The following is a 24752-nucleotide window of genomic DNA, read 5'->3' on the forward strand; positions in this document are numbered from 1 at the left end:
TGCGGCTCCATTTGGAGCGGGCCCTGGGGAGGACTGTACGTGATTTGAATCAGTGAGTAGTGGAGGAGATATCCTACTGCTGTTTACAATAGGGTTTTCATTAAACTCGATGCTTAATGAGCTTATCACATGCTGAGTCTTTTTCCTCAAGGGTTCTCTATTTTTTTTATTTCCTTTTATTGTTAGCAATTAAAGGTTAAACTGTTTTTCAAAAGCAATGTCTTTATAGGTTTGCACAGTTTTGATTGCTTGAGGTTTTCCTTATTTAATAATTCCTGTGGAAGAACCTTAGATTTTCACTGCAGCGCAGCTGCTTCTATAGTACATTTCCCAAGAACTGCATTTAGCTTGTGGTATGTGTTACCATTTCTTGGAAGGGACAGAGAACTTCTGCTTATTGGTATGCAGGAGTGTATTAAGCTGTCATGTGTCTAATTAGTGCAGATGCAGCTTCATCTCCTTTGTAGTGAGTTTGTGATGTTTACATTAGTCTTTATGTGGTCGTTTTGATAAAGAAAAAATTTCAATCTGCTTTTCATTGTTCATTAATCATTAGGGGTTCTCAAAAATGTCCCAGCGTTTACTGGCCTGTATTGCTTATCCCATCCTTGTCGCTAATGGAGCCATGAATTTTTTTTCCCCTTAAAGACCCAAGTGCTGGAGTTGCGTCTATCTTACGCTTGGTGAATACATTTTATTTTAAGAAGCAGAACCAAGTCACTGAATGTGTGATGTGGACAGCATGTCTAACCATGAAAATTCATAAATATTTGTAGCATGCTGGTTTGGTTCCCAAACAGAACAGCTGTGCTGGTCCAAGAGCAGTTTATTATTGTGAGTGTATTTAATGAAGAATTTTTAACTGCGGCAGCTATATCCAAGCCATAGCTAGTGACCCTTCTGGCTTTAAAAGGCTTCTGTTTGTTTTTAAAGAGCTACACTGTTTTCTGATTTTTAGGGCTGTTTCTTGAAACACTGAAATGAAAAAAGAAATATCTTAATCTTGAATAAATGAAATACATAACTTTTCCTGCTGGAATTTGAGAAGCTGGGCTCAGAATTGCAATTTGAGAAGCTCTGGGTTGGAGCAGACAAGTACAGTTAAATCAAAATCTTCTAAAAATAAAGATTTTTTTTGGGAATGTTAGAATGCTACAGTATCATAGTCGAAATGATTGTGTGTTTGGGATTTTTGTTTGTTTCTTTTTTTGCTTTTTAAGTTACTTTCATATGGTCGTTTTCTGGGGATGCTGCTTTTGTTTCTAAAGGAGCTCTAAGCCATGAAAAATAATAGATATCTTGCAGCTTGTTCCTTTTTTCTAATTTTAAAAATGAGCACAAAAGTATGTGATATTTTATAACCTAAATCTTCAGTTGCTACCGAATTACCAGAGAACTGAAGACTAAATAGTACTTGTTTCAAAAGTTTTGAAATAACAACATGGTTGAAAAGCTCATGAATTGCATCAATGCATGGTGACATTTAGCATGCAAAAAATCTCTGTCAATCCTCCCTCATTATTTAATTAATCTGAAAGAACTTGTTCCCTGCAATGAACATGGCAAGTCAGTCCTTGGAAAATTGAGTGAATAGAAGGGAGAAGGACGTAGTATGTGCTTTCTATGGAAGAATTGTTTGTACATTGAAGTGGAATTAAATATGGTGTGTGGCAGGCAAAGGAAGGAAGAATTTGTGGAAAATACATTGTTAAGAAGCAGCAATGTCACAGTTGTAATTTTAAAAATTTGAATTGTTAGAAGGATAAAACATAATTGTATTTCTGTGTTACTTTGTTACTGTGAAGTGAGTAGTGTGTTTGATTTATTAAACCCAACCTTCTGAAACTTGTGATTAAAATAATCAGAATTTGTGGTATAATGCCCATTTTATGCCCTCTGCAGTGGAAACTTAAAAGCACAGATTGGTTTTCTTTTTTTTCCTTTTTTTTTTTTTAATGCTAAAGTGCTCAGTTTCACAAATAATTCCAAATAGCTACTTTATTCTAAGTAAATCTGTTCAGGGGAGGTTTTTCATAGATACTGTAATTTCAGGCTGTGTTTTTGTTTTTAATTGCTCATTTGTATAAATTTTTATCCTTTCTTTATATTGTCATTAATGTTTCTAATGATAATTAGAAGAATTGTGCAGTTAAGAGAAAACTGCATTTGACAAATACAAGCTTGGTTCACATTTTTAATGGCCTTCTGTTCGTGTCATATGAGTTTTAGAGCAGTAGCTGGTGGTTTGTTTGTGGCTTTTTTTTTTCTTTTACGAGTTGTATTTGTAGCAAATCTAGACACAATGAAGGCAAATTGTTGTAAAATACACCTCAGGGCTGCAGCATTTGCTTTTCCTCATGCAAGCCCAGTGAGAGAGTTGTGTATGTGACCAGCAGCACGATTTGGCCCTAAACACTGAATAAATGAAAACAGTACAAAGTCCTCTGGAGCCTTGCAGTGGCCAGAAGAGTTTGTGAGGTGGGCGCTGGGTGTGTGTCACATCCATCTGAGAGATTGGGAATGTAGGGAATTCATGGAAAAAATCCAGCGCCGTGCTGCAAATCCTCAGGGGGAAAAGTCAACCAACTCCAGATGTTGACATGGTTGACTTCGAGCCCATGAAGTGCTGTAGATTTAACTCTTGCAGTCACCGTGCTTTTTTTTAACTCTTTGGCAGCTACCAGGGGAGAAACACATTTTCACTTCTGGAGAGAGGTGAGAGCTGGGAGCAGTTAAGTTGCACTGCCGACCATGTCTGTCAGTCTGCAAAAAGGAGAGTTTAATTACTCATTTTATTTTTAATGGGATGAGACAGGAGTTCAGTCTTTCTGAAAATACTAATTCTCCAACAACTGATCAGCATGCTCCTGATAAAATAGAAATAAATTCTTACAGTGGACTAAGTACCTATGAAACTGTGAAATCAAGCACCTTTGAGTCCTTCGGACTGTCAGATTTGAAAGTTTCTTTCAGAGTAAAAGTTGCAGTTATTAAAACGCGAGCAGCACCTTGATTCAATTAAAAATATTTAAAAGGTTAACTGGTATGTAAGCAGTTAAAATAGAATTTCAATGTTGGTCCTTAGCCACAGTGGATTTTAAACAGCTAAGTGTATCAATTTTATGATATCACCCCTGATCTTTATCACCTCCTCTGGGTATATTTTTTGTTGTATTCTATTCCTTGGCTAGCACATAGCTAGTAAAGTACAGCCCTGCTTAGGAGAGACCTAAGGAAATGTTATTCATATCAGTATTTTACTTTATTTGTTTTGTTTTGTTTTCTGGTAGCTGTTTGGATGAGCCTGTCTGGTGTTTCTTAAAGGTGCTTTCCAAACCACTGAATTAATTCAGAAAGTGCTGGTTGTCTTGCCAGAATACCTGTGGTAGTGACATGCTACAGAACTCTGACCAGCAATGCCTTGTGTAACTTCCAAACCTTTCTGCCTTCAGAATTGCCCTCACAGTGTTTGGGCGCTGAAGTATCACTAATAAAAACATGACTATAGAATTCAGCTGCTAAATGTTAAGTTCCTGGTGTATACGTTGTGAAAGTACAGCTTGGATATTTGTGGCACTGGAGCTTTGTCACACAACAGTGGCATTCTCCTGGCAACATGCAGGCAAATTTCCAGAATGGTACCTCAAACACTGAGGAAGGGCATCTGAAATTCAGTTTTAAAGAATCTTCCAGATTTTAAAATTTTAGAGAAGGAGACAAAGTAGAGACTGGGTGCAGCAGCAGCAGGTCACTTAACACCGGAATGTTACCTTGGGGATGAAATACCTTCTGGACAGGTTAAATCCTTTTGTGGAATTGAAGATGTAGTTCTTGGGCTAGGTCTGTAAGTGTATCTGTGCCCCAAGAGGGAGAGGTGGAATCGTGATGTGTTGTAGCATAGCTGTGACTTTTCAGACTGGTATTAGTAAGTGTGTTTTCAGTCAGTCAATATTTCTGTTAGTTTTTCCTTTTGCACTGTGTTTAGTGAAGTGTTGCAAGGTAGTGTGTCTGCTGGATGGACTCACAAGGAAGACCTAATTACTGTCAGCTTGATTGAACAGTTTTGAAAGCTTATCACTGCCTCTAAACTCAGTGTTCTCTTACGATTGCATTTGCTATCTTAATGCATACCCATACCTGCAGATTTTGTAATAGTCACAGCTCTTTTCACCTGCAAAACGTTTTACAGAGACATGGTCTTTATCTTAGGGTGTTATAAACACCTCATTTTATAAACAGAATAAGCAAAACCCTTTGAATGCTTATCTTAAACATGAAGAGATGCCTTTATATACTGGTTTTACATTTTATCTCTCTTTGGAAATGGAATGCCTCATTTATTCATATTCTTTATCATTCCACTCTTACAGTAATCCTGTTTATCTGTAATACCTGAAACTCATCTTAAACACTGAATTTACAATAAGCACCTGTTCTGGTTTGGGACAGAATTGGAAGGAAGTTTGGAAGGAAACTTCCAAAGGGATGTTTTCTTAAGGGAACTAGGAAAAATTTAGGAATAAATATAAAAAGAAATGTTACCTTTTTGCAATTTTTTTGAAACCTCGGGATTTTCAGTGTTTGAAGGGCATGCATTCCCAGGGAGTGTTTGCAAGAGGAAAGGTGAACACAGAAATCCACGTCTCTGGCTGCTCAGCAGTCCCAAGTGCCTTCTGACTTCTCCAGTCCCTTCTGCCTTCCTGCACTTCTGGTCCTTCCCACTTAGACCCAGAATTCCCCACTTGCTCTCAGCCCTGTATTTCAGTCTACCTTTATCTAACTCATGTCAGATGGAGATTTTTGTGTGTCTAAAAGTAAGCATGTTGGCATTAATGCGGGACTGGGACGAACGGAAAGACTCTATAGACCTTGTTTCCAGCAGAGTTGCTAAGAGGCCTGGCTCATGAGGAAATTTTTCTTCAGTGTTAAATGATCAGCATTTAGCTTCATAGCTGGTTAAGCCAAAAGAATATTTTTTAGCGTAAACAAGCTTAAGAATATATTAAAGTACCTGTTACTAAATAATTATAAAATAAGTGATGTTTTGAAGATAGTCTCAGAGGAAGTGCCTCTAACTTTGTGTATTCCCATTAAGCTTTTGACAGTTTTCTGTTAAATTACATTATTTTATGGAAATGACAAGGAGTTTATTCCCAGACCTAGGGATAAATGAACACAGATACAAGAGTGGTTCCTTGACTTTATCATTGTATAGTCTCAACATAAAACTAAATAAACAAAATGTAGTGTTTGATTGATACGAGTTATTTTGCTTGTGGATTGTACTGATGCTTGCGAGAGGTATATTACCAATAGACTAAAAATTCTGGCAGCTTCTTCAAAATGTCTGTTTTGTCTTACCCTTCGCCCTCACAAATGGCTCAATTCAAACATCTCTGGTCTGAAATCTTCAGGGAGTTAACATGTTAGCAGAGGTCAGGCTTTTAATTGAATTAGGAGTTAACAATTGAGGTAAATAATATTAAACTGTTAGATAAAGGAAAAACAAAAAGCTTTGCTTATATTGACTTGGAAACAACAACCAGTAGGCTGCTGATAGTGAAACATAATTTGCCCTCTACATAGCAGTTAGAACCAGTATCCTTGTAGAATTTGTTTTGCTTATTGCATAGTTAGTTGCAGCCTTACCTGGACTGCATTGTCTGTGTGCTTCTGAAGAAGCAGCCCTTAGAAGAGGGAGAGCCAGGCAAGAGGCGGTGAGGGACTTCTGGAGATCAGGTGTTCCAGCAAAGCAGGGCCAGCTGCAGAGTCAGAGACAACTTCAAGGTGGTTCAAATAAAAACCAAATCACTTTGGGGAAGTTGATGATCACATGCTTTGTAAAGCTGTCTCCTCCTGCCTCTGGACATTAAAGTAGCACATGTACAGCTTAAAAGAAAGGGACCATGTCTTCTTCTAGGGTGTTGCTGTTCAACATTGAATATTTTAAAATAATTTTATTTTTTCATCTTGGCACTCTAACAGTCAGAGAGAAGAGTGTGTTCCTTCATGGCCTTGCACTTTTGCCTGTTGCACAAAATCTAGGGTCAAGAACAATATTAAACTGAAATCCTGACAGCATCCAAGCCCAAGAATCTTTTGGTGTCTTGAATATGCCATAGACATAATTTACAATGCCAGTCTCTGAACTTGAGTTGGCCAGAGAAGCAATAATACTTAAATTATCCTGGCAAGACTGAGAGGGGGGTTGCCAGTGACCTGAACGAAAAACACAAACTGTCCTCAAAGAAAACGTAATGCAAACAGACATGTGAGCAGTGGAGGATTTTACCTTCTTGCTTAGTAACAACCTCATTCATTCTAAGCAACATGGAATTGCTGTAGATGGTGATGCTATGTATGTATTGAATACATACATATATTGTATGGGAGAATTCCAAAGATTCGTGATCTTCAAAGCAGTATATTGTTACCTCACTGTTTTGTAGGGGTTACGAGTTTTCAGAAAAACAGGTGATTTCCCATGGGCATTTTCACATCTTACTGTTCTTTTGGAACAGAGCTGTAAAATAAGCTTTCTTTTTTTGTCATCATTTTAGGTCAGCAGGCTTTTTTTGAGTTTTGTTTTGCTTTGTTTGTTTGCAGGATTTTTTTGTTCGTTGGGTTTCCTCAGATGTGTCTGTCTGCATGGAAATATTTATTGAGCTTTGCTTCAGGAATAATTGCATATATTATGCGATATAATTTTTTTTTTTTATACATAAGTTTGCCTTAAAGTAAAAAAATCCCCACAAACCACATAAAAAGAACTGCAAAATCAGGGTATAGAATAAGAGAATATAAGCTTGAAAGGTGCATTTGCAAATAAACCGTTGGAAGAATTGTACAATGATATGAAGAAGGAAAATAATTATAATAGTGACAAAACAGAAGCTAATTCTTAAAAATGTACTAGTAGCATATAGAAAAGGTATGCAGATAATAATAGAACATGTATGTTTATGAAAATTAGTAATAATGAAAAATATATAAAGGTATAAAGTAACATTAAATTTAGAAGGAAATTAACTGGGGTTTTGTTGTTGTTTAAACAGTTGGACAAACAGAACATTCCAGTGTAACTGTGAAGGAAGACACTGAAACTATGGAGACAAATCCATCTGACTCGGGCACCAAGGACAGTGTAGATGCCGAGAAGGAGGATGCTCATTCAATTAAGCAGTTGCCAGCTTTAGAAGAAGTTGCAGAAGACCAGGTGGCAGAGCCACAGTCTTATGATCTGGGTTTTAAAAAGGTTTTTAAATTTGTTGGGTTCAGATTCACAGTGAAGAAGGAAAAGACAGGAAAATCAGAACCAGTTCAGCTGCTTACTGTGAAAAAGGAAACACAGGTCCCTGAAGGAGCTGATGATCAAAAAGAAGTTGCCTCAGAAGAAACAGCAGTGCCTGAGGATGTACTCTCTGCAGAAGACAATACCAAAGATACACTGAAAAATGAAAAAACAGAAGATGAATCTCCTAAAATACCAGAAGCAACTGAGATTTGTTCTCAGCCAGCTGCCTTAGCCACTGAAACTGCATCACCATTAAGAAAACTTTTTACTCAAGGATGGACTGGATTTAGAAAAAAGAAAAGTTTTAGGAAGCCTAAAGAAGATGAACAACAGTCTCCTGTGAAAGAAGAGGAGATAGAAAAAGAGGAGACAACATTAACAACTGAAATCAGTGAAAAGGAGGAGAAACCTGAGTCTGAGAAGCAAGATGAAGAGAGAAATGTGACAGCAGTAACTGTTGAAGCTCATGAAAAGGAGCAAACTGAAGGTGAAATGCAGGAGTCAGAAAAGACTTCTACAGGAGTTGAAGGAAGTGAAAAGAAAGAGGTAGTCAAGTGTGATGATCAGGGACAAAAAGAGGATCCAGCAGCAGCAGCTGTAAAAGAAAGTGCAGAGGGAAAAAAAGATGATCAAGAAAGGAAACTGGTGGAAGTCCCAGAAAATCTTGGTAAAGAGGAAGAAAAAACTGAAGAAGGAGAGAAAGAAGGTGAGGTGACAGAGAAACAACTAAATACAAAGTCAGTGGTACCTCTGGTCACTGACACTGTGAACGGAGAATTGACAACATCCTCAAAAGGCCTACCTATGGGAGAAAAACTGGAGTCAATGGAAGAATGTGAAAGAGATAACAGGACTGAAATAGCCTCTGAAGTGACATGTGAAACAGGATCTGTGGCAATGGAAATTTCTAGTGATCAGCTTAGAAAATCTGAAGAAAGAGAAGGAAGTAAACATGCTCTACTTGGGAAAGAGACATTAGATGAAAAAACAGAGGAAGCAGATTTAAAAATGTCACCCACAGCAGAAGATGTTGCACAGGGAGAAGCTCTGGGTAGAACCACAGAGAAGAAGGAAAGCAAAGAACATGAAACAAAGTCAACTCTACTCTTTTCTACTTCTGAACAATCAGTTGTCACAGAGGATAATCAACAGTCAGTCAAACCTGCTGATGAAGGACTACAGGGAAAACCTGGCACAGATATGACTGATACTGTCAAAGCAGATGAAACAACCATGGAAGTAACTTCTGAAGAGGCAGCTGGAAAGAGGCCTCCAGAAGGTATCACAAATGAAGCAGAGCTCCTGTCTTCTCAAGAAAAGACTAAACTACAAGGTAGCCCTTTAAAGAAACTCTTTACAGGTACTGGATTGAAAAAACTGTCTGGAAAGAAGCAAAAGGGTAAAAGAGAAGAATCTAAGTTAGGGGAACAGGGTGAACCAATTCAGCACTTATCAGATTCCCCAGATAGCCCAGAGGAACAAAAGGGGGAGAGTTCTGCTTCTTCTCCTGAGGAGATGAATGAAATTCCCTCTTTGGACAAACCTGCAGATGGAGTGCAGGTCACTGAAAGTGAAGACGCCACGATTACAGATGTGGAGCGAAAAAGGGAAACTGTCACACCTTGGGCATCATTTAAAAAGATGGTGACTCCCAAGAAACGTGTCAGAAGGCCTTCTGAAAGTGATAAAGAAGAAGAAATTGATAAGACAAAGAACGTTGCAGCATCTGGGACTGAAAATGTTGTTGATGAAAATCAGGGAGAAATACAAGAAAATGGGATTGACCAGAAACCAGAGAAAATTACAGAAGAGCCCAAAAGAAAAGTTGATGCCTCTGTCTCCTGGGAAACTTTTATATGTGTAGGTTCTTCAAAGAAAAGAGCCAGGAAGTCATCATCATCTGATGAAGAAAGCCAAAAAGTAGAAGAGACTGGACAGAGCAAAGAAACAGCGCCAGATGCAGTTCTTACTAGCTCTCAGGAGAGTGATCAAGGTCAAGGGAATTCTTCCCCAGAACAAGCTGGAAGTCCATCCGAAAGTGAAGGTATTTCAACATGGGAATCGTTTAAAAGGTTAGTTACTCCAAGAAGGAGATCCAAAACCAGAATGGAGGAGAGAAGTGAAGACTCTGTTGTGGGATCTAGCTTGGAGCATTCAACCTCAGATGGTGAGCCTGGAAAAGATGAATCATGGGTTCCATTTAGAAAACTGATGCCTGGGCGCAGGAAGAAAAAGTCGGATGGAAAGCCAGAACCAGCTCATCTTAAACAAGCAAGAGAAGACATGGCAGAAACAGCTGAGGAAGATTCTGATGTTCCAGCTGTTGTTCCTTTATCTGAATATGAAGCAGCAGAACAGGAGAAAATGGAAGCTCAACGAGCAAAAGATGCTGAAGTGACAAGAGAACAAACCTCAGAGGAAGAGAGAGCAGAAAAGTTAGAGGAGACCCTGAGGATGGGGCAAGGATCTGAAGGGCTGGTACATGCAGTTGCTGTTACCCTTGTGGAAGAAGAAAGGGCAGTGAGCAGCATTGAGGAAAGGTCACCATCATGGATATCTGCTGCTCTGACAGAGTGCATTGAGCAGGTGAGAGAAGAGGAGGAGAAAGAAACTCAGAAAACAACTGAACCGGCTGTTACTGTGGAGGATGCAGTGGTAGCTGCTGAGACAGTGCCAGAGACTAGAAAGGATGTAAGTGATGACACCACAGCAAGTGAGCTGGAACTAACCTCCGAAGCTGTGACTGCTCTGGAGACAGCAGAAGCTTCCTGTGCTGAAGAAACCATGGAAGCGTCCCTTGCCGAGGAGACAACTGAGATGGTTTCTGCTGTTTCACAGTTGTTGGAAACCCCAGATACTACAGAGGAAGCTACGCCAGTTCAAGAAGTAGAAGCCACTGAACAAAATTTGAAAGAATTGGACAAACAGACGCAAAAAGTTCTTCATGAAGTTGCTGAAAGAGTAAAGTCAGATGTAACACAGCTGGTTAGTGAAAGAGCTGTGACAGAAACTATAATTACAACAGTACAGGGACTTGAGTCAGAAGTGAAAGGTGGTGCTAAAGATGGGAACGTTGTCAGCCAGGAAACGGTTCTGCCTGAGCAGTCCTTGGAAAAAGAACACAAAGAGGATGGTCCCCAGCCCCAGCAAAGTGCAGGGAGCATTCAGGGCCAAAACAGAGTCGAAGAGAGTGTATTATCTGAAGGTTCAGAGAAAAGTGAAGTACCTTCTGCAATGCAGGAAAGCACAGATGGATGTCAAGGACATGTAGAAGACCATAAAGAAGTAAATGAAGTGCAGACAACAACAGAGGAAACTTTATCACGTGATGAAGAGTTTCACAGCATCAAAGCCATCACTCCCAAGGAAGAGCTGTTTGCAAACCAGGAGCCTTCAGAACAAGAGAAACTGCCCATTACAGAGTTGACACTGGATGAGACAAGAGATGAATGTGCTCCAGAAGGAAAGCCTGCAGTAAGTATTGCATATAACACAAAGGTTGATTTGTCATAGTAAAAGTCAGCAAGTGTTAGGTACTATACCTCATTTAGAACCAGGTTATGGGTATATTACTGTCAAGGACCTTCCTTGTGTAGCCTGAGGCAACTGAAGTTCATTTCTAGTGAGATACACAGAAGTCTAGGAGCAGCAGGCACTGCAGCTTGTGTGCAGGGTGAGGTGGATGCAATGCCTGCAGAAATGGAGTGGGAGATGGTGTGCATAGATGCAGAGGTACTGAAATGATTGTCATTAGGGCTCCTGCACTGCACAGAGTGACTGAAGATACTATATGAACACCTGAGATATAGATGTGATCCGTGTGACACCATGCACATTGGATGGTATCTTCAGTTGTGGGCAGAAATACAGGTGAAGCTGAGGTACCTCTGCAAAGGGAGGACATGGAAACAACACCACTATCTCCAGCTTTAAATGCTGTATTTGCTGTGGCTGGCACATTCCTACCTTCTTCTCTACCTCCTCATCTTCTGGCTTACTCTTTGTTTCAAGTGTTGCCAGCTGTCCCTTCCTTTTGTTAATTTTAAGGCTGCCCTTTATTTAATGAGTTACATGTCCTCAGAAACAACTCAAACTGGGATCTCGGTGAGCTGCTAATCCCCATGTCATCACCTTGTGCTCTTCCCCTAACGCTTGTCCTTTTGGGTGTTGCGGTTTTTCACCCAGAACATTGCTGGTCACTCCCTGCTTTTGTACCCTTTTTCACAGATCTGTTGCAATTCTCCACAGGTTCAGGACAAGACAGAGGATGAAACCTCTTCCTTGGGGCTTACAGCTGAAAAGCTTGAAGGAAAGGGCAGAACGCTTACTGTGGGATCAGAGTGCACAGAAGCAGTTGTCACTCTTAAAACTGAGAAACAAGATGGAATTCCTGACTCAGAAGAGCAAGTTTGTACTAAAGGAGTTCCTAGCAGGACGCCTGCCCTGAGAGAGGAAGATGATGCTGTGCACAACGGAGTAAAAAGCACAGAAGTCACTGTTCCTGACGTTCTACTGCAGAGCGAGGGAAAAACCTCTGCCCTTCCTTCAAAAACAGTTGGCTCAGAAGCAGCTGCAGATGCTGAGCAGAGCATGAGCGATGGGTCTGACAGGGACATTGCAGCAAAAGATTCTGTGCCTGTCACAGAGCCACAATGCAGAGACAAAACAACTGAAACCCCCTCCAAGAGTGATGAAGTGGAAGCTGCTGTGCTCAAATCTGAAACGCAGTTGGAGAGCACTTCCATTGTTGCTGAGGCTCCCGTGCAGATTAAAGCAGATGGGACATCTAATGTATCATCAATGTGTCCAGAGATTGTTGAAAATGGAAGTACTGTTATCACTGATAAAAGTCTTAAGAAATGTGAAACATCCAGCAGTTTGACTGGAGAAGAGTCTGTGGGAAAAGGACAAGAACTTGTAGAAACCTTGAACTGTCAAGGTTTCCAGAAAGAAGATAAGAAAAATGAGCAATTGCTGGATGGAGCCAAAGAAGGATTTGAATATGGAAAACAGGAAGCTGTGAGACATGATGAATGTTCAACTGCTGTGCAACAAGAGGGAGGCTCTGACTCAGCCTTTCCACAGGCTGAAAGCTTGGGGGCTCTGAAAACACCTGTGACTCTAGCAGCTGCAGCAGGTGGAGAGCATGTCGTGGCAGAAACCGCGACACGGACAGACGTGACAGCCAAAACTGTACAGCCCTTGGCAACCACACCAGAGCAAATGGCTTCTGAAGAGGTCCCAGTTTCTAATACTGACTGTTCAGGCTGTGGGACTGCAAAGCTTGGTAGTGTGGAGGCACCCAAGCCTAGAGTAACTTGTGCTTCCATGAATGGGGTATCAGAGGAGCAAGAGCAGCCCCAGAGCACAGGGCAAACCGAACACAATGGCATTCTTTCCAGTCACAGTCTGTCTCCCAGCCACCCAGAATTTCAGGAGCATGTTGTTCAGTCTGTGATCATAGAGTCCCAGAGCACAAAAATTGTATTGAATGCCATCCAGTCAGCTGTTAACAAACTTGCAGAAACAGAAGAAGAGTCGGCTGCCCTTGAGTCAGAGGAGAGCATTAAGTCCGTAGGGAAAAGCCCATCAGATATAATTGTACCTGAACTTCTGGGAAGTACACAGGTAGATCAACAGCTTCCAGTAAAAGAGGAAGAGATACGAAGTAAAGAACAAGAGCTCAAGCAACCAGGAATAGTGAAAACTGCTACCTTAACTGAGTCTGCAGAAATTCATGCGACTGTGGAAAAAACAAAGGACATGCCTTTAATTTCTGAGATGCTGAAAGATGGGCAAAGTCAGAATTCTTCAGCAGTCGTGACAAGCCCTGAAGAAATTTCAAGGGGAAGTGTGAGACTTCAGAAATCAACCCTAGAACAGAGTACTTCAGAAGATTCAACCAAAGACACCCTAGACATACACACACCAAAATTAAGGGAAAAAGAGGTTGGGTACATTATGGAAATCTCAGACCAACATACAGGACAGCAAACGTGCAGAGAAAATGAAGAACAACCATATCATCCACCAATGGAAGATGGGAAAACACAAATGTGGGAGGATGACAGTTGTCAAGAAGGAACATCTTGTGATAGACAAAGTCAGAACTCGGTGGCTCTGACGCCTTGAATGTAAGTAGCATTTTTAGCCAGTAATTTATTTCTTTTGCTGAGATAGTTGTGAGGCTCTCTAAACTGTTCTCTCTAATGTGGTACGGTTGTTTTTAATTATTTTGCTGAAGGGCTGCCCTCACTTCAATGGCCTTGGACTTGGCCTGTATTTTAATGTGGTATTTCTGGGAGGTAGTAAATGTATTTTTCAGGTTTCCTAGGTAGGAACTCACATGACACATGTAATGTATTCAATTTAATGTGCAAACTCACTCTCTAACAAAGCTCTTTTTAAAATCTTAAACGATATGAGTATTGCCTTCCACGGTAAACCTGGAGTGCCTCACGCCCAAAGCTCTTTGCACTTCAGAGGAATTTGAATCAGGAATTACAAGTACAGTCTCTCCCTAGGATATATACTGCACTTGCTTCAGTAAGTCATAAGACCTTTATCTCTGAGAACTGCTTGGGAAAATAACGTATTCTTGAGAAAGTAAGCAGTCATTACTAAAGCTTTTTTACTGTCATCTTTCTTTCAGATGTGCTAAGCATCCATGTGGCATGTGGAGAGATGCCAGTCCTAGAGAACAACTGACAATCCTGCCACAGAACCAGGAGCTTTATTCACTACCCTTTATTCTTGGATGTTAACATCTCTTCTTTTGAAGACCTCGCATTGCCATTTTTGTTAAAAAACAATGCCTTTAATACTGGCTGTATCCATACCTGTGTTCCATTTGAAGATTGTTTGTCTCTGCCCAAAATAATCCATTAAGACTGGAGATGCGCCACTGAGTGACTGGGCAGACCACTAGAATTTTTGCCATGGTTATTACTGTCCCCTCATTTAATGTGTGTCCTGTCTGTCCGGTCTCCTTGAATCCCTTCACTTGCCCCTGAATCTCCCTCCCTTCTTTAGCAGTCTCCCTTGCCCCTCACATCTTTCCTAGCTGCCTTGATCTGACCTGTGAATGGCTGTAGGTGCTACTCAGCTTGTGTGTGAGGGGGAAGAAGAGGGCTGACTTATGAGAACACATGAGACTTCTGGATACGTCTGTCAAACAGCAGGAACTGGATCACGCACAAATTGTTGAGCAAGGTGCTCAAGTTTGCTGCCTTTCAGTCCCATTCAGGTATCTCTGTCCATCTTTCAGTTGTATTTGTGCAGGCCTGATTCACTCAGAAATTATATCTACAGTGTAGCTGTGAAAGGAGATGGAAAATACCCTTCCCCTGTTGTTCCGGACTTCAGGTCTCAGGACTGGACTGTAATGTATTGAGTATTTATATGTATGTCTTAAACCCAGTTCTGATTTTAATGTAGAGCAATGATACTTCTGTACTGTTTAGGCATTCCCTTAAATGAATATTGTAGAGTAGCCTGGAGAGGAAATTGATACTTATTGGAGCAGAAATTGATAACATGTAGTTTCCTATTTATTGTTCCAGGTTTTTTCCCCCTGTAAAATCTCTCAAAAAATTTGGCTGTCTTGCTTTGAATATTTATATGTATATCCTAAACCCAGTTCTGATTTTAATGTAGAACTATGATACTTCTAATGACAAAAGGAGAGCTCTGACCTGACCCACTGCTCGCTTCTACTTGCAGCCCTCCCTGGTTTCTGAGAACCCTCCAGACACCACCATTTCACCATCACCTTGTTCTTGTGCCTTTGTATCTCACCCCTCTCATTCCAAGCTCTGCTAATTTCTGGTGACTGCCCCATCCAATGCAAAGCCTTTCCCTGCCCTATAATGTCTTAACATCTTCTCTGCATACACACTTCCTTCTTTCCCAATCTCTGCCTGAACTGTTTTCCCACCACACCATTTTTTGAAATTGTCCCCACTCCTGACAATTCTCTGTCTTTTCTGAGGCAGAAGTAAGAAGGAGGAAAAAAGGGACTTGGTAATGAGTTCTGCCTTGAATTTCAAAAAGCTGATGAGATTTTTGGGGTACTGAGGTCTTAAAAAGCTTCGTGAAAGGTGGATTGGGACTGACAGCAGGTGAGATCAGAATGGGCAGGGTGATATAAAGATACTTAGAAGCCCCAAGACTGAGAATCCTGGGATGTCTGTCCCCAACAGGAATTGGTCCTCTCCTTTGTTGTGTACGTTAAAATCGAACAAGGGGTACAAGTCAGTACTTTCAGCTCTGATTTCCAAAGTGAAGGTTACAGATCACACATTGTGAAACCAATGCCCATCAAGTTGAACAATAGCTCACTCTCATACCTGTATAGTAATTTATTTTAAAATCAACTTTAGTGTACAAATGCTCTTGTTACGGCAGGTGCTGGCCTCTTCTCGAGGCTGCACGTCCAGCAAGCGATATGACTGATTGCACTGGTGTGATTGCACCATCTGGTGCTGCCCTGCGTGGAAGCATCAAAAGATTTTTCTTTACCTCAGAGCGAATTATATAAATATTTAAAGCCAAACAATGTGGTTTCAAACAATCCAGTCTATCTCTGTCCATTGGTAGCGGCAGCTTTCCCCCTTAGCTTTGGGCGATTCCAAAAACCTCAGTTGATTTCCACACGTTTAGGTTGGCTTGCAAGGTAATGATGCTCTTAATAACACCTCACAAGTGCAAACTTGGCTGAATTTGTACAAATTGTATACCTATGTACCTTAAGCCGTATTGCAATAACTGCAGCAGGTAAAACAAAATAACAAAAGCATGACCTGTGTAATCCTGATTCTTACGTTTGTAGCTCCAAAGCTGTTAATAATATGTAAAGTTACTTCTTGTCTGAACCTCATTTAAATAAAGCTAGCTTTACCACAATGTAAATTGTCTGTTGGTAGTAATTGAGCAGGTAAGGGCTTTTAACTTGCCTGTTTTCTCCATTAATCCATGGCCTAGGTAAGCAATGCAACAAACCTAACTATAAAACAAATACAAAATCTTCTTTTTATAACTGACAGCTAGAAATACCTGCTGCACCCAAAACCACGCTAATGGTGCAGGGAGCATGTCTCCACAAAAAGATACTACTTTGTTCCAGTGTATTGCTTTGGCCTCTGAAACTCTCCTTGAGACTGTGACTTCTGGCTTGTGCTTAAAAGCTTGAAGCTTTCTCTAATCCAATGTATTGGGTTACTAAATTTGATTTTGTGTTTTTAAGGTAGATTTCATTGATTAAATAAAATGCAACTACAAATTTGTTCTAATTTGTGTACGTGGTGAGTTTTTTTTTTCACCTTGCTTAGTGTAAATTATTTTCTGATGGTTGCTTCATCTTCAGGGAGTTAGATTTGCTCCTGAGAATTCACATTCAGCTTTTGGCGTGAATTACAGAAGCTAATTACAGAATTAAACTATGATTTGGCTGTAAGTTTCAATAAAATATGCATATTTCAGAAGAAGTAAGAATATGGTACTCCAGAAGACTGAAATACTTTTATTAAATTCAAGATGGAAAACAATGTTCAGTGAGCTAGAATGAAAAATTAGTAAATCATATGCCTTGCTGGTGTGATTTAAGTATAGGAAACTCCAACAAAGCAATGACATAAATGTCCAGAAAACCTTTGTTATAGATTAGCAGATTGAGGGTCTTAGGCTCATAACTGGTGTCTTTTTAGGCTCCCCCATGTCTGCTTAGCGAGGGTATACTCATGGCACCAGAAATCTGGGTGTGCCTGTTATTTGTGAACTTCAGACATGAAATTTTTCCAGCTGTTCATGTTCTGTGGCTGAGGCTGATTAGCAGTGTTTGTATCTCAAGACAGATTCACACCTGAACTAGATTTGTAATAGTTGGTGCCTTCCTGTCCTCAGCTAAAATGCTAAATCCCATATCTGTAAATACCTAGTTGTACTGATTGCAGCAAGTGCAGGGATATTGGAGCGCTGCGTGCAGCCTGTCTCTCATCTTGCTTTGGCATGGTGTCGGGGGCTCACACTGCAGGGGACTGATCTCACTGTGCACTTCTGGCATCTGGAGGTACAAATTGAACCAGCATCTCCTGCCAGACATTGGGCTCAAGGTGTACACAGCCTCTGCTGCCCCATTTGCAAGATTTGTGCATTGATACTGGTTAGTGAAATCCCTGAACAGGCATCTAACCAGGGATTGGAGTCCAAGCCGCTTGCAGCCCAAGGAAGTTTGTCTGCTCTTTCCTTTTGTAGGGTTGTTTTGTTGGCAACAGCTCAAGTATCCTGCCTGTTAGCTCAGGCTATGGAAGTGGATCTGGCTTTCCCATGAAATCCAGAGCATATGGGAGGCAGCTGTGCTCACTGAGGAACCTGCACAGCTTGGATACAGCAAGTGCTTGGGGATGGGCAGGGGGCTTGCCAAAAACAGAGGATTCCTGAGATGTTCATGTGTGGATGCTGAACGCTGGATGTTTGTCATTCGCAGCTGCCACATGGGAAGGGAGCAGGCCTGAGGAGGCTGATGGCCTCACAAGGAAGGATGTGGCTTGGAATGAGGAGCAATGTGGAGCAGAAGGCCAGTGGAATTGGCAGCATAGGGTTTGGAGTTCTAATTTGGCAGGGGGAAGAATGACATGATAAAGGAGGGGTGGCTTTGCTCTGTGAACGTTTTGAGATACTCCTAAAAAGGTGCAACCAGCCACCACAATCCTAACACCTGGTACAGGGCTGGTGTCATCTCTAGATGGGCACGACATGTAGTCTTTACAAAAGAAAGAATTAAAGTCTGGGTCTAGCGCCTGTTCTGCTGCCTGTTCCAGCATCTGTAAAGTTAGCATGTGTCTGTTCTGCTTCAGCATCCTCTTGAAAAAATACTATCAACTCGTTAGAACAGGAAGAACGGTTTTAGGAAGCATCTCCTATTCCCCCTTGAAAATAACATCCACTTCCAGAGCTTGAAAAGGCTCTGTATAATCATGGAATGATTTGGGACAGGTGGGATCTTGAAGACCATCTGGTTCCAACCCCCTCTGCAATGGGCAGGGCAAGGAGTGATGATACGATGAAATGAGGGGAGCAGAAGTCTGATATGCCACAGGAGCTGTGCCCTGGGGATGGTCTCTCGTCAGCTTGACCCTGTCCTTATCATATGTTCTACAGATAGGCCTCTGTCTCTTCTGCAAGGACAGGAAGGATAACCGACACGATGCCTTTTCCCTAAGCAGCTAGACAAGAGGGAATTGTGGAAAACTGCAAGGCATTTGCAACCAGTTGCTGCCCTGGAAGGCAGACATCCCAGGAAGCAGCCTGAGAGCAATCCCTGCCTTCTCCCCGGCAAAAGTGTTCCTCTGGGGGGCTCTTCTGTGTCCCCTCAGCCTTGCAGTATTGTGGTCTCCTCTCCCCTATCCAAGCTAGCTGTCTGCTTTGTAAGCAGGTTCCTTGTGAACTTGTGAATGAATTTCTGGGAGATTTTCATGGGACAGTCCCAGAGTCAGCGTTACAGTCAGTGGTGCCTGTAATTTCCCATAAAAGCAGCTGTATGAAGCAGAAATCCTCACACACACCCACCTGGACTAGCATGTCTCCTTGCCACCATTCCAGGGTAGCCATGAGGGTAACAAAAAGACAGACAGAGGCGATGCTCAGACAGTGTTTGAGGGTAGTGTATGCCCAGGGCTAAAAAGGAGTAAAGTTTTCAAGACTGGCTCACTAATGTAGAGGAGGCTGGGAGGTTACAGCTCCAAGTCTGTTAGGTGAAGCTGGGGCAAGGGGGAAACATTATTTATTCAGAGGAAGTTTTCTTAGGCCAATTAAATTTATTTTTTAATCTCCCAGATGTTTTCATTATCATTTCAGGAGCATGATTAAGAATTTGAAGGACAAATATGACCTGTCCATTATTCTGGAGCTGACATTAACTCTTCTAAACTGGAGTATTTGCTGAATAATCTTGAAAATAGCATTATTTTCTTTGGCAAAAGTCTCCCTGCTGGGAAAATGCTTTTATTGGATTTTTGCATAATCTGTCTTGATCCTGCAATTGGATTCCAGCTCATGCATCCTCTCTCCTCCCCACAGCAGAGCCAGTTAATGCCTTGCAGATGCAAGGGGGGGGGGAACCTGCATCAGTATGAATGATGTGGCAAAGACTGGGCATATTGCTTACAGTTCCTCATACAAAAGCATATTTAATTTAAAAATTCCAAACAGACAAACCCCTTGAGCCATTATTGGCACCAGTTGGTAGAAGCAGGCTCATACTCATTCTGGGCTCATATTAATCATGGCAGTATATTGACTATGTTGAAATTATTGTTTTGTTTTCTTTCAGTCACAGGCAATAGTGGCTCATGAAGAGAACAGATGCAATACTTCTTTCTGTAAATATCCCTTGAAACATCTCCAGGCTCTGGATGTTCCTGTTATTAATAATTTATTTTTCCAATAGAAGAGGCATCCCATTTTGTTTTCGCTTTCCAGTTGAGAGCTTGGATCACTTGGGTAGCATCAAACCTTGCAATCTAAGCAGGTGAGATGGTTTTGCTTAAAACCTCTCAAAATCCTACTTTTAGTTTTAACTAATGTACAGGGAACACAGTGATGATGTGCTATGACAAAGCGACCTGCTATACTTCTATATTATACCACAGAAACCAGAAACCATGGCCTATCACTGAAAAAATAATACTTGAATTTTGAATTGTAAACTAGGAAAGATAGCAATTCTTTTTTTTCCCATTGAGAGACCAAGTAAAATTAGCAGGAAAGTGGTGGTGGGTGGCACTGACAAGAAGCAGGGAAGCAGAAGAGCACAGCTGGAGGACTGCAGGAGGAGGGACCAACATGCATCCAGTGATGTAAGATTGCTGCTACTGGAAACAGAATGTTTAGTAGGACAAACTTGGAATTAGGAAAAAAAAAAAAAATCAGAGAGGCTCCACAATCTGCAAATCCAGAAAGTATTTGAATGAGTTGAAAAAAAAATGAGTGCTTTTATTGAACATGAATTTGTGACCTGTTTGCAGGAATGCAGATAATATGGCTACTGCGGCTTCTCAAGGATGAAGTGCTCTTTAAAGAACATGTACATACATATATATGAACATTTGAAGTAAGAATATCTTCACAATAAAGATAAGCTCATAGCTTTAACATAACACTTACCAATGAACCAAAGATTGTTTGAAGCTAGTGCTTTCCTTTCTGCAAGAGGAAAGACAGGTAAGAGGGCTTTTAAAAATTTGCTAGAAATAAGAAACATGAAAGTGTATGGTTAACTAATAATGATCTTTGAAGTGTAAAGCTCAATTTTCCTGCTCATTACCAATTTTCTTAAAGGAGACACCAAAACCCTCTCCCTGGCTCCTACTCTAAATATAGCACACAAACCAAAGTTTGGAAGGTTATGTTTGAATTTTAAATGGGCTAGACTGAAATATTAATGATTCCTCAGCCTAGAAGAGCCTTAAAAAGACTGTCAAGTGAGCAGTGCTGAGGTTAGACTGTTTTAATGTTCCAGGGGAAAATCTGTGGCTCTTTCTAATTCCGTTGTGATCTCAAAATTTAACCAAACGATGAGCACAGAGTGTCCCTGAAGTGAGAAGATACTCTGGCTTTTAAGCAGAGAGGAGGAAGACTAAACAGAGGGAGTATTACTGGTGATGCTTGGAGAATTAATATTTTTCAGCCCTTCCTAAGTCAGCACTCTGGACTGGAGGAGCAGATGGACATTTGCGTACTTCGTGTGTGCACACATGTGTGCATACATGCACCCTCCCTCCGGCAACGACGTGCTCAGGCTCTGTCCCCTCTCTGGACCTGGGGACAGGGAACTTAAGCAGCTGCACTGAAGCTCAAACAATTGCTTCCCCTTGCACTTCCCTGGCGCAGCTGGAACATGGTGTGCAGGGACATGCCGGTGTTTCCGCTGCGCTGGAATTTCTCTGCCACCTGCTTATCAGCTCACGGGTCTCTCCTGGCAGCGCTGCCACGCTGTGGGGGACACAAAATATCCTCTCGGGACGTATTTTCCCTGGTGTACCTGCTCCTGCCAGCCTCGGGATTCGGCGCCTCTGAGTGCTGTGCAGCCCACCGTGGAAAAGGCTCTGCTCTCCGGGACGAGCCCGCTGCGGGACAGGGCTGCCGGAGTCCCTCCTCCTGGCCCTTTCTTTGGCTTTCCAGTGCAGCTGCTGGGCACGGGGATGCTGCGGGAGGATGCTGCGGGGGGATGCTGCCCGGAGGATGCTGCCTGGGGATGTTGCGGGGATGCTGCCGGGGATGCTGCCCAGTGATGCTGCCTGGGGATGCTGTTCGCGGCAACATGAATGCTGAGCAGCATTCCCTGCTGCCCGGGAATGCTGCCCTGGGGATGCTGCCGGGTGCTCAGCGGCTGCCCCGCGGAGGGCCCGGGTGGCTGCGCTGGTGTGACGGCACCATCTAGCGCTGTCCCTGCACACCGCCGCTGCATGCTCGGCCGGGAGGAGGCTCAGCTGGGGCATCTCCCAAAGACAAACCACAAGGAAAAATCCACCCAGGCTGCACCTTCTGTGTGCGTAGAACCATTATCTCCTGCTTCATAACATCCCCAAAGGTAGAGAAATCGATGTGGCAAAGGCAGAAACTTCTAGCTGTTTTCTTCCCAGCTAGCTGAAATTCCACCCAGCTGTGGCAGCTGTAGAAGAGTACAAAGCAGGGCAGAGTGTTAGCTTGCATTAGTGATATATGTGCACAAAACACACGTGAGAAATGATGAGCTGCTTTAGTGGGCCCTGAAGGGAAAAGGAAGGGAAAGTTCAGTTCTACATTGTTGCTGGTTTTGGAGCCTGAAAGCCTTCAGAGTGAGCTACAAGCCACAGGAAAGGTATAGACTGGGCTTCTGAGCTGGGAGGCAGGGGTACACCAGCTTACCCCAAAAGCCTTTGGCAGCAGATCCAGCAGAAACTGGGCTGCTGAGGCTCTTCTGCTTCCTGGAGTGATGGAGGGGGCACCTGCAGTGTGATGCAAGGGAAGCTGAGCGAGCACTGGAGTCATTAGCCAAGGTTCAGTGGCAATGTCTTTCAAGACATTCAGCCTGTTTGCAGATACACCCAGTACACACCACGAATGGTAAAAACCAGAGGAGAACCTCAATGAAAATAAAGGTAAGGAAAAGAAAGAGCCAGCCTGTGTCTAAGTAAAAAGGAGAAAGCAAACTGGGGAAATAGAGAGGCACTACTGAGTATAAGTGGTTGTGGAAAATGTACTTAAATGAAGAGCAAACTCTGAGTCAGTTAAATGCACAGACAACACCTGTTTTACATCAATTAGCTGAGTTTCTCTCTTCATAATAATCCTCTGGCCTCCATACCCAGGGATGGTGACAAAGTACAACTTCAAAAATAGTAATGACCAAGGCAGAGGGTTTTAGGGATGTGGTCTCTTAGGCACCTGCAAGTAGCAACAAACAGCAGATTATGGAGGCCCAGCAGTTGCTGCCAAACCACTCACTGCATCTGTTCCCAGTACAGCTGATACAGCCACTCCTCTTAATGATGGATGGCAACTATCAACGTGAAAGAAATGTTTTTCATGACCCCAGCACTGGGGGCAAATCAGATGAGGTTTGCTTTCATCTGTCAGGGACTTCACTATACATTTACTTGTCTATTCCAAAGCTTAAACTTGTCTATTCCAAAGCTTAAACGTAGTCCTAGCATATATATAGCTCATGCTACACTGCCCAAAGAGCTGGAAATGTTAAAATTTCCACAAGAGGTCACTGTGAGGCAGTGCATCAGTGATGGAGAAGGAGGCTGCTTCAGAAAACCTGTAAAGACTATGGATGCAAGAGCCCAGAGAGACTAAACAAGAGCCCAGTCACAAATTCATATTTTAGGGAGTCAGATGGACAGGTGGGAGGCAAACAGGTGCTACAAGAAATCCAAAGGTTATCCCTTTCCCAGAATAAGAAATTAGTTATGTGCTGTGCCAGAGACTTTAGGAAGAGGCATTTTCCAGGATTAATTCTAATAATCTGACTACTCCATAATTTGCTAAGGAAAAATGCAATCTGGGAATGGACCCCACAACATAAAAAGGCCCTAGTGCTGTTGAAGAAAACCATAAATGTGTTTCAGCCACTGGGACTCATCTGCCCTATGTGGCCCTCCTCACTGTGCAGCCAGGTGGGAGAGAAGGGATATGGCAGGGGACTGGAGCAGGAATGACTGCCTGGACACATGCAAAACCAAGTCACTTTGGGTTCCAAATAGAATCTAAGAATGCACTCAAAAATAAGATTGCTGTAAAATGATTATGAAAAGAAAACTTGTTTTGAATAGGAAGCCAGAGATTATGATTTTAGAGGAAGGTCATGAAGCTGGGCAGTGGGGTCATCATGAAGGCAAGTGCACTTACCCTCTAATAAAGCTTTTTGAAAAGTGAAGAGCAAGAGTGTTTATTTCTGTGGTAAAAATGGACTGCCTCACTCCCAAAGCTTTTCACACTTCAGTGAAATCTGCATCAGAAAAAGGTGGTAGGTGTAGCTGCTCCCTAGACCATTTTCTGCATTTGTTTAACTGAGACCTTTTTATCTCCATCACTAAGAACTGCTTGGGAAAATAAGATAATCTTGAGAGAGTAATTTGTCGCTTCTATCTGTCAGATGCACTGGGCATCCATGTGCCATTTGGAGAGATGCCAGTGTTAGAGAACAACTGGCAAGGTTCTGTCAGAGTCAGGAGCTTTATCCATGAGGCTTCATTCAGGGGTGCTGACAGTTACTCTTTGGAGACCTTACCTTTTTGTCATGATCATAAAAAGCAATGCCTTTAAATGCTCAGTGTAGCTACATGTGTGCTCCATGCCATGGTCTGCACAACAGAGCCAAGATCATGAAGACAACTCAACCCACTCCCCTCATGGAGGACATCAAGGATTCCTCTGCCTCCTTCTCCCTTTGCCTATCATGAGACAGGACAGAAACAGGGGCGTGTCCTGCACATGCTCCCAAGTGAAAGGGAAAACTGAAGCTGAAATTAGAGAAGATTGAATGAGAAGGGGAGAAAATCACATTCTGTTTAGTGGCCCCAGTGGTTAAAATACTTGTTTGGTGTCATTCCAGCTGAACAGGCAGTGTCCCACGTCTGCACTCTCCACCAGTGGTTACACTGACTTTCTACAGCCTCTCTCTTCCTTCGGCAGCTCTTTTGCAGCCCCATTCTGGTGAGAGGCTACCACTCTGTTTCTCTCCCAACCCTAACCCTAATCCTCGTCCTGGGTCTGGCTGGGATAGCGTTAATTGCCTCCCTAGCAGCTGGTGCAGTGCCATGTGTTCGTTCTCAGTGTGAGAATAATGTTGATAACACAGCGGTGATGTAGCTGTTGCTGAAGAGCGCTTACCCCAAGTCAAGGACATTCCAGCTTCCCGCGCTCTGCCACTGAGGGGGAGCACGAGCAGCTGAGGGAGCATGGCCAGGACAGG

At 42.2% G+C, this 24752-nt stretch overlaps 1 protein-coding gene across 2 annotated transcripts in view; it reads left to right on the plus strand.

Annotated features, from left to right (window-relative positions):
* Positions 1–16584, plus strand: part of AKAP12 (A-kinase anchoring protein 12) — a 30507-nt gene extending 13923 nt beyond the window's left edge. For both annotated transcript variants that reach the window (XM_038132202.1, XM_038132203.1), the window contains 3 exons: positions 7056–10768; positions 11543–13428; positions 13947–16584. In XM_038132202.1, the coding sequence (XP_037988130.1) occupies positions 7056–10768; positions 11543–13426 (5597 nt within the window). In that variant the 3' untranslated portion in view covers positions 13427–13428; positions 13947–16584. The remainder of the gene's footprint in view (positions 1–7055; positions 10769–11542; positions 13429–13946) is intronic.
* Positions 16585–24752: the final 8168 nt, after the last annotated feature.

Source organism: Motacilla alba, chromosome 3 (assembly GCF_015832195.1).
Source record: "Motacilla alba alba isolate MOTALB_02 chromosome 3, Motacilla_alba_V1.0_pri, whole genome shotgun sequence".
NCBI classification, from domain to species: Eukaryota; Metazoa; Chordata; class Aves; order Passeriformes; family Motacillidae; genus Motacilla; species Motacilla alba.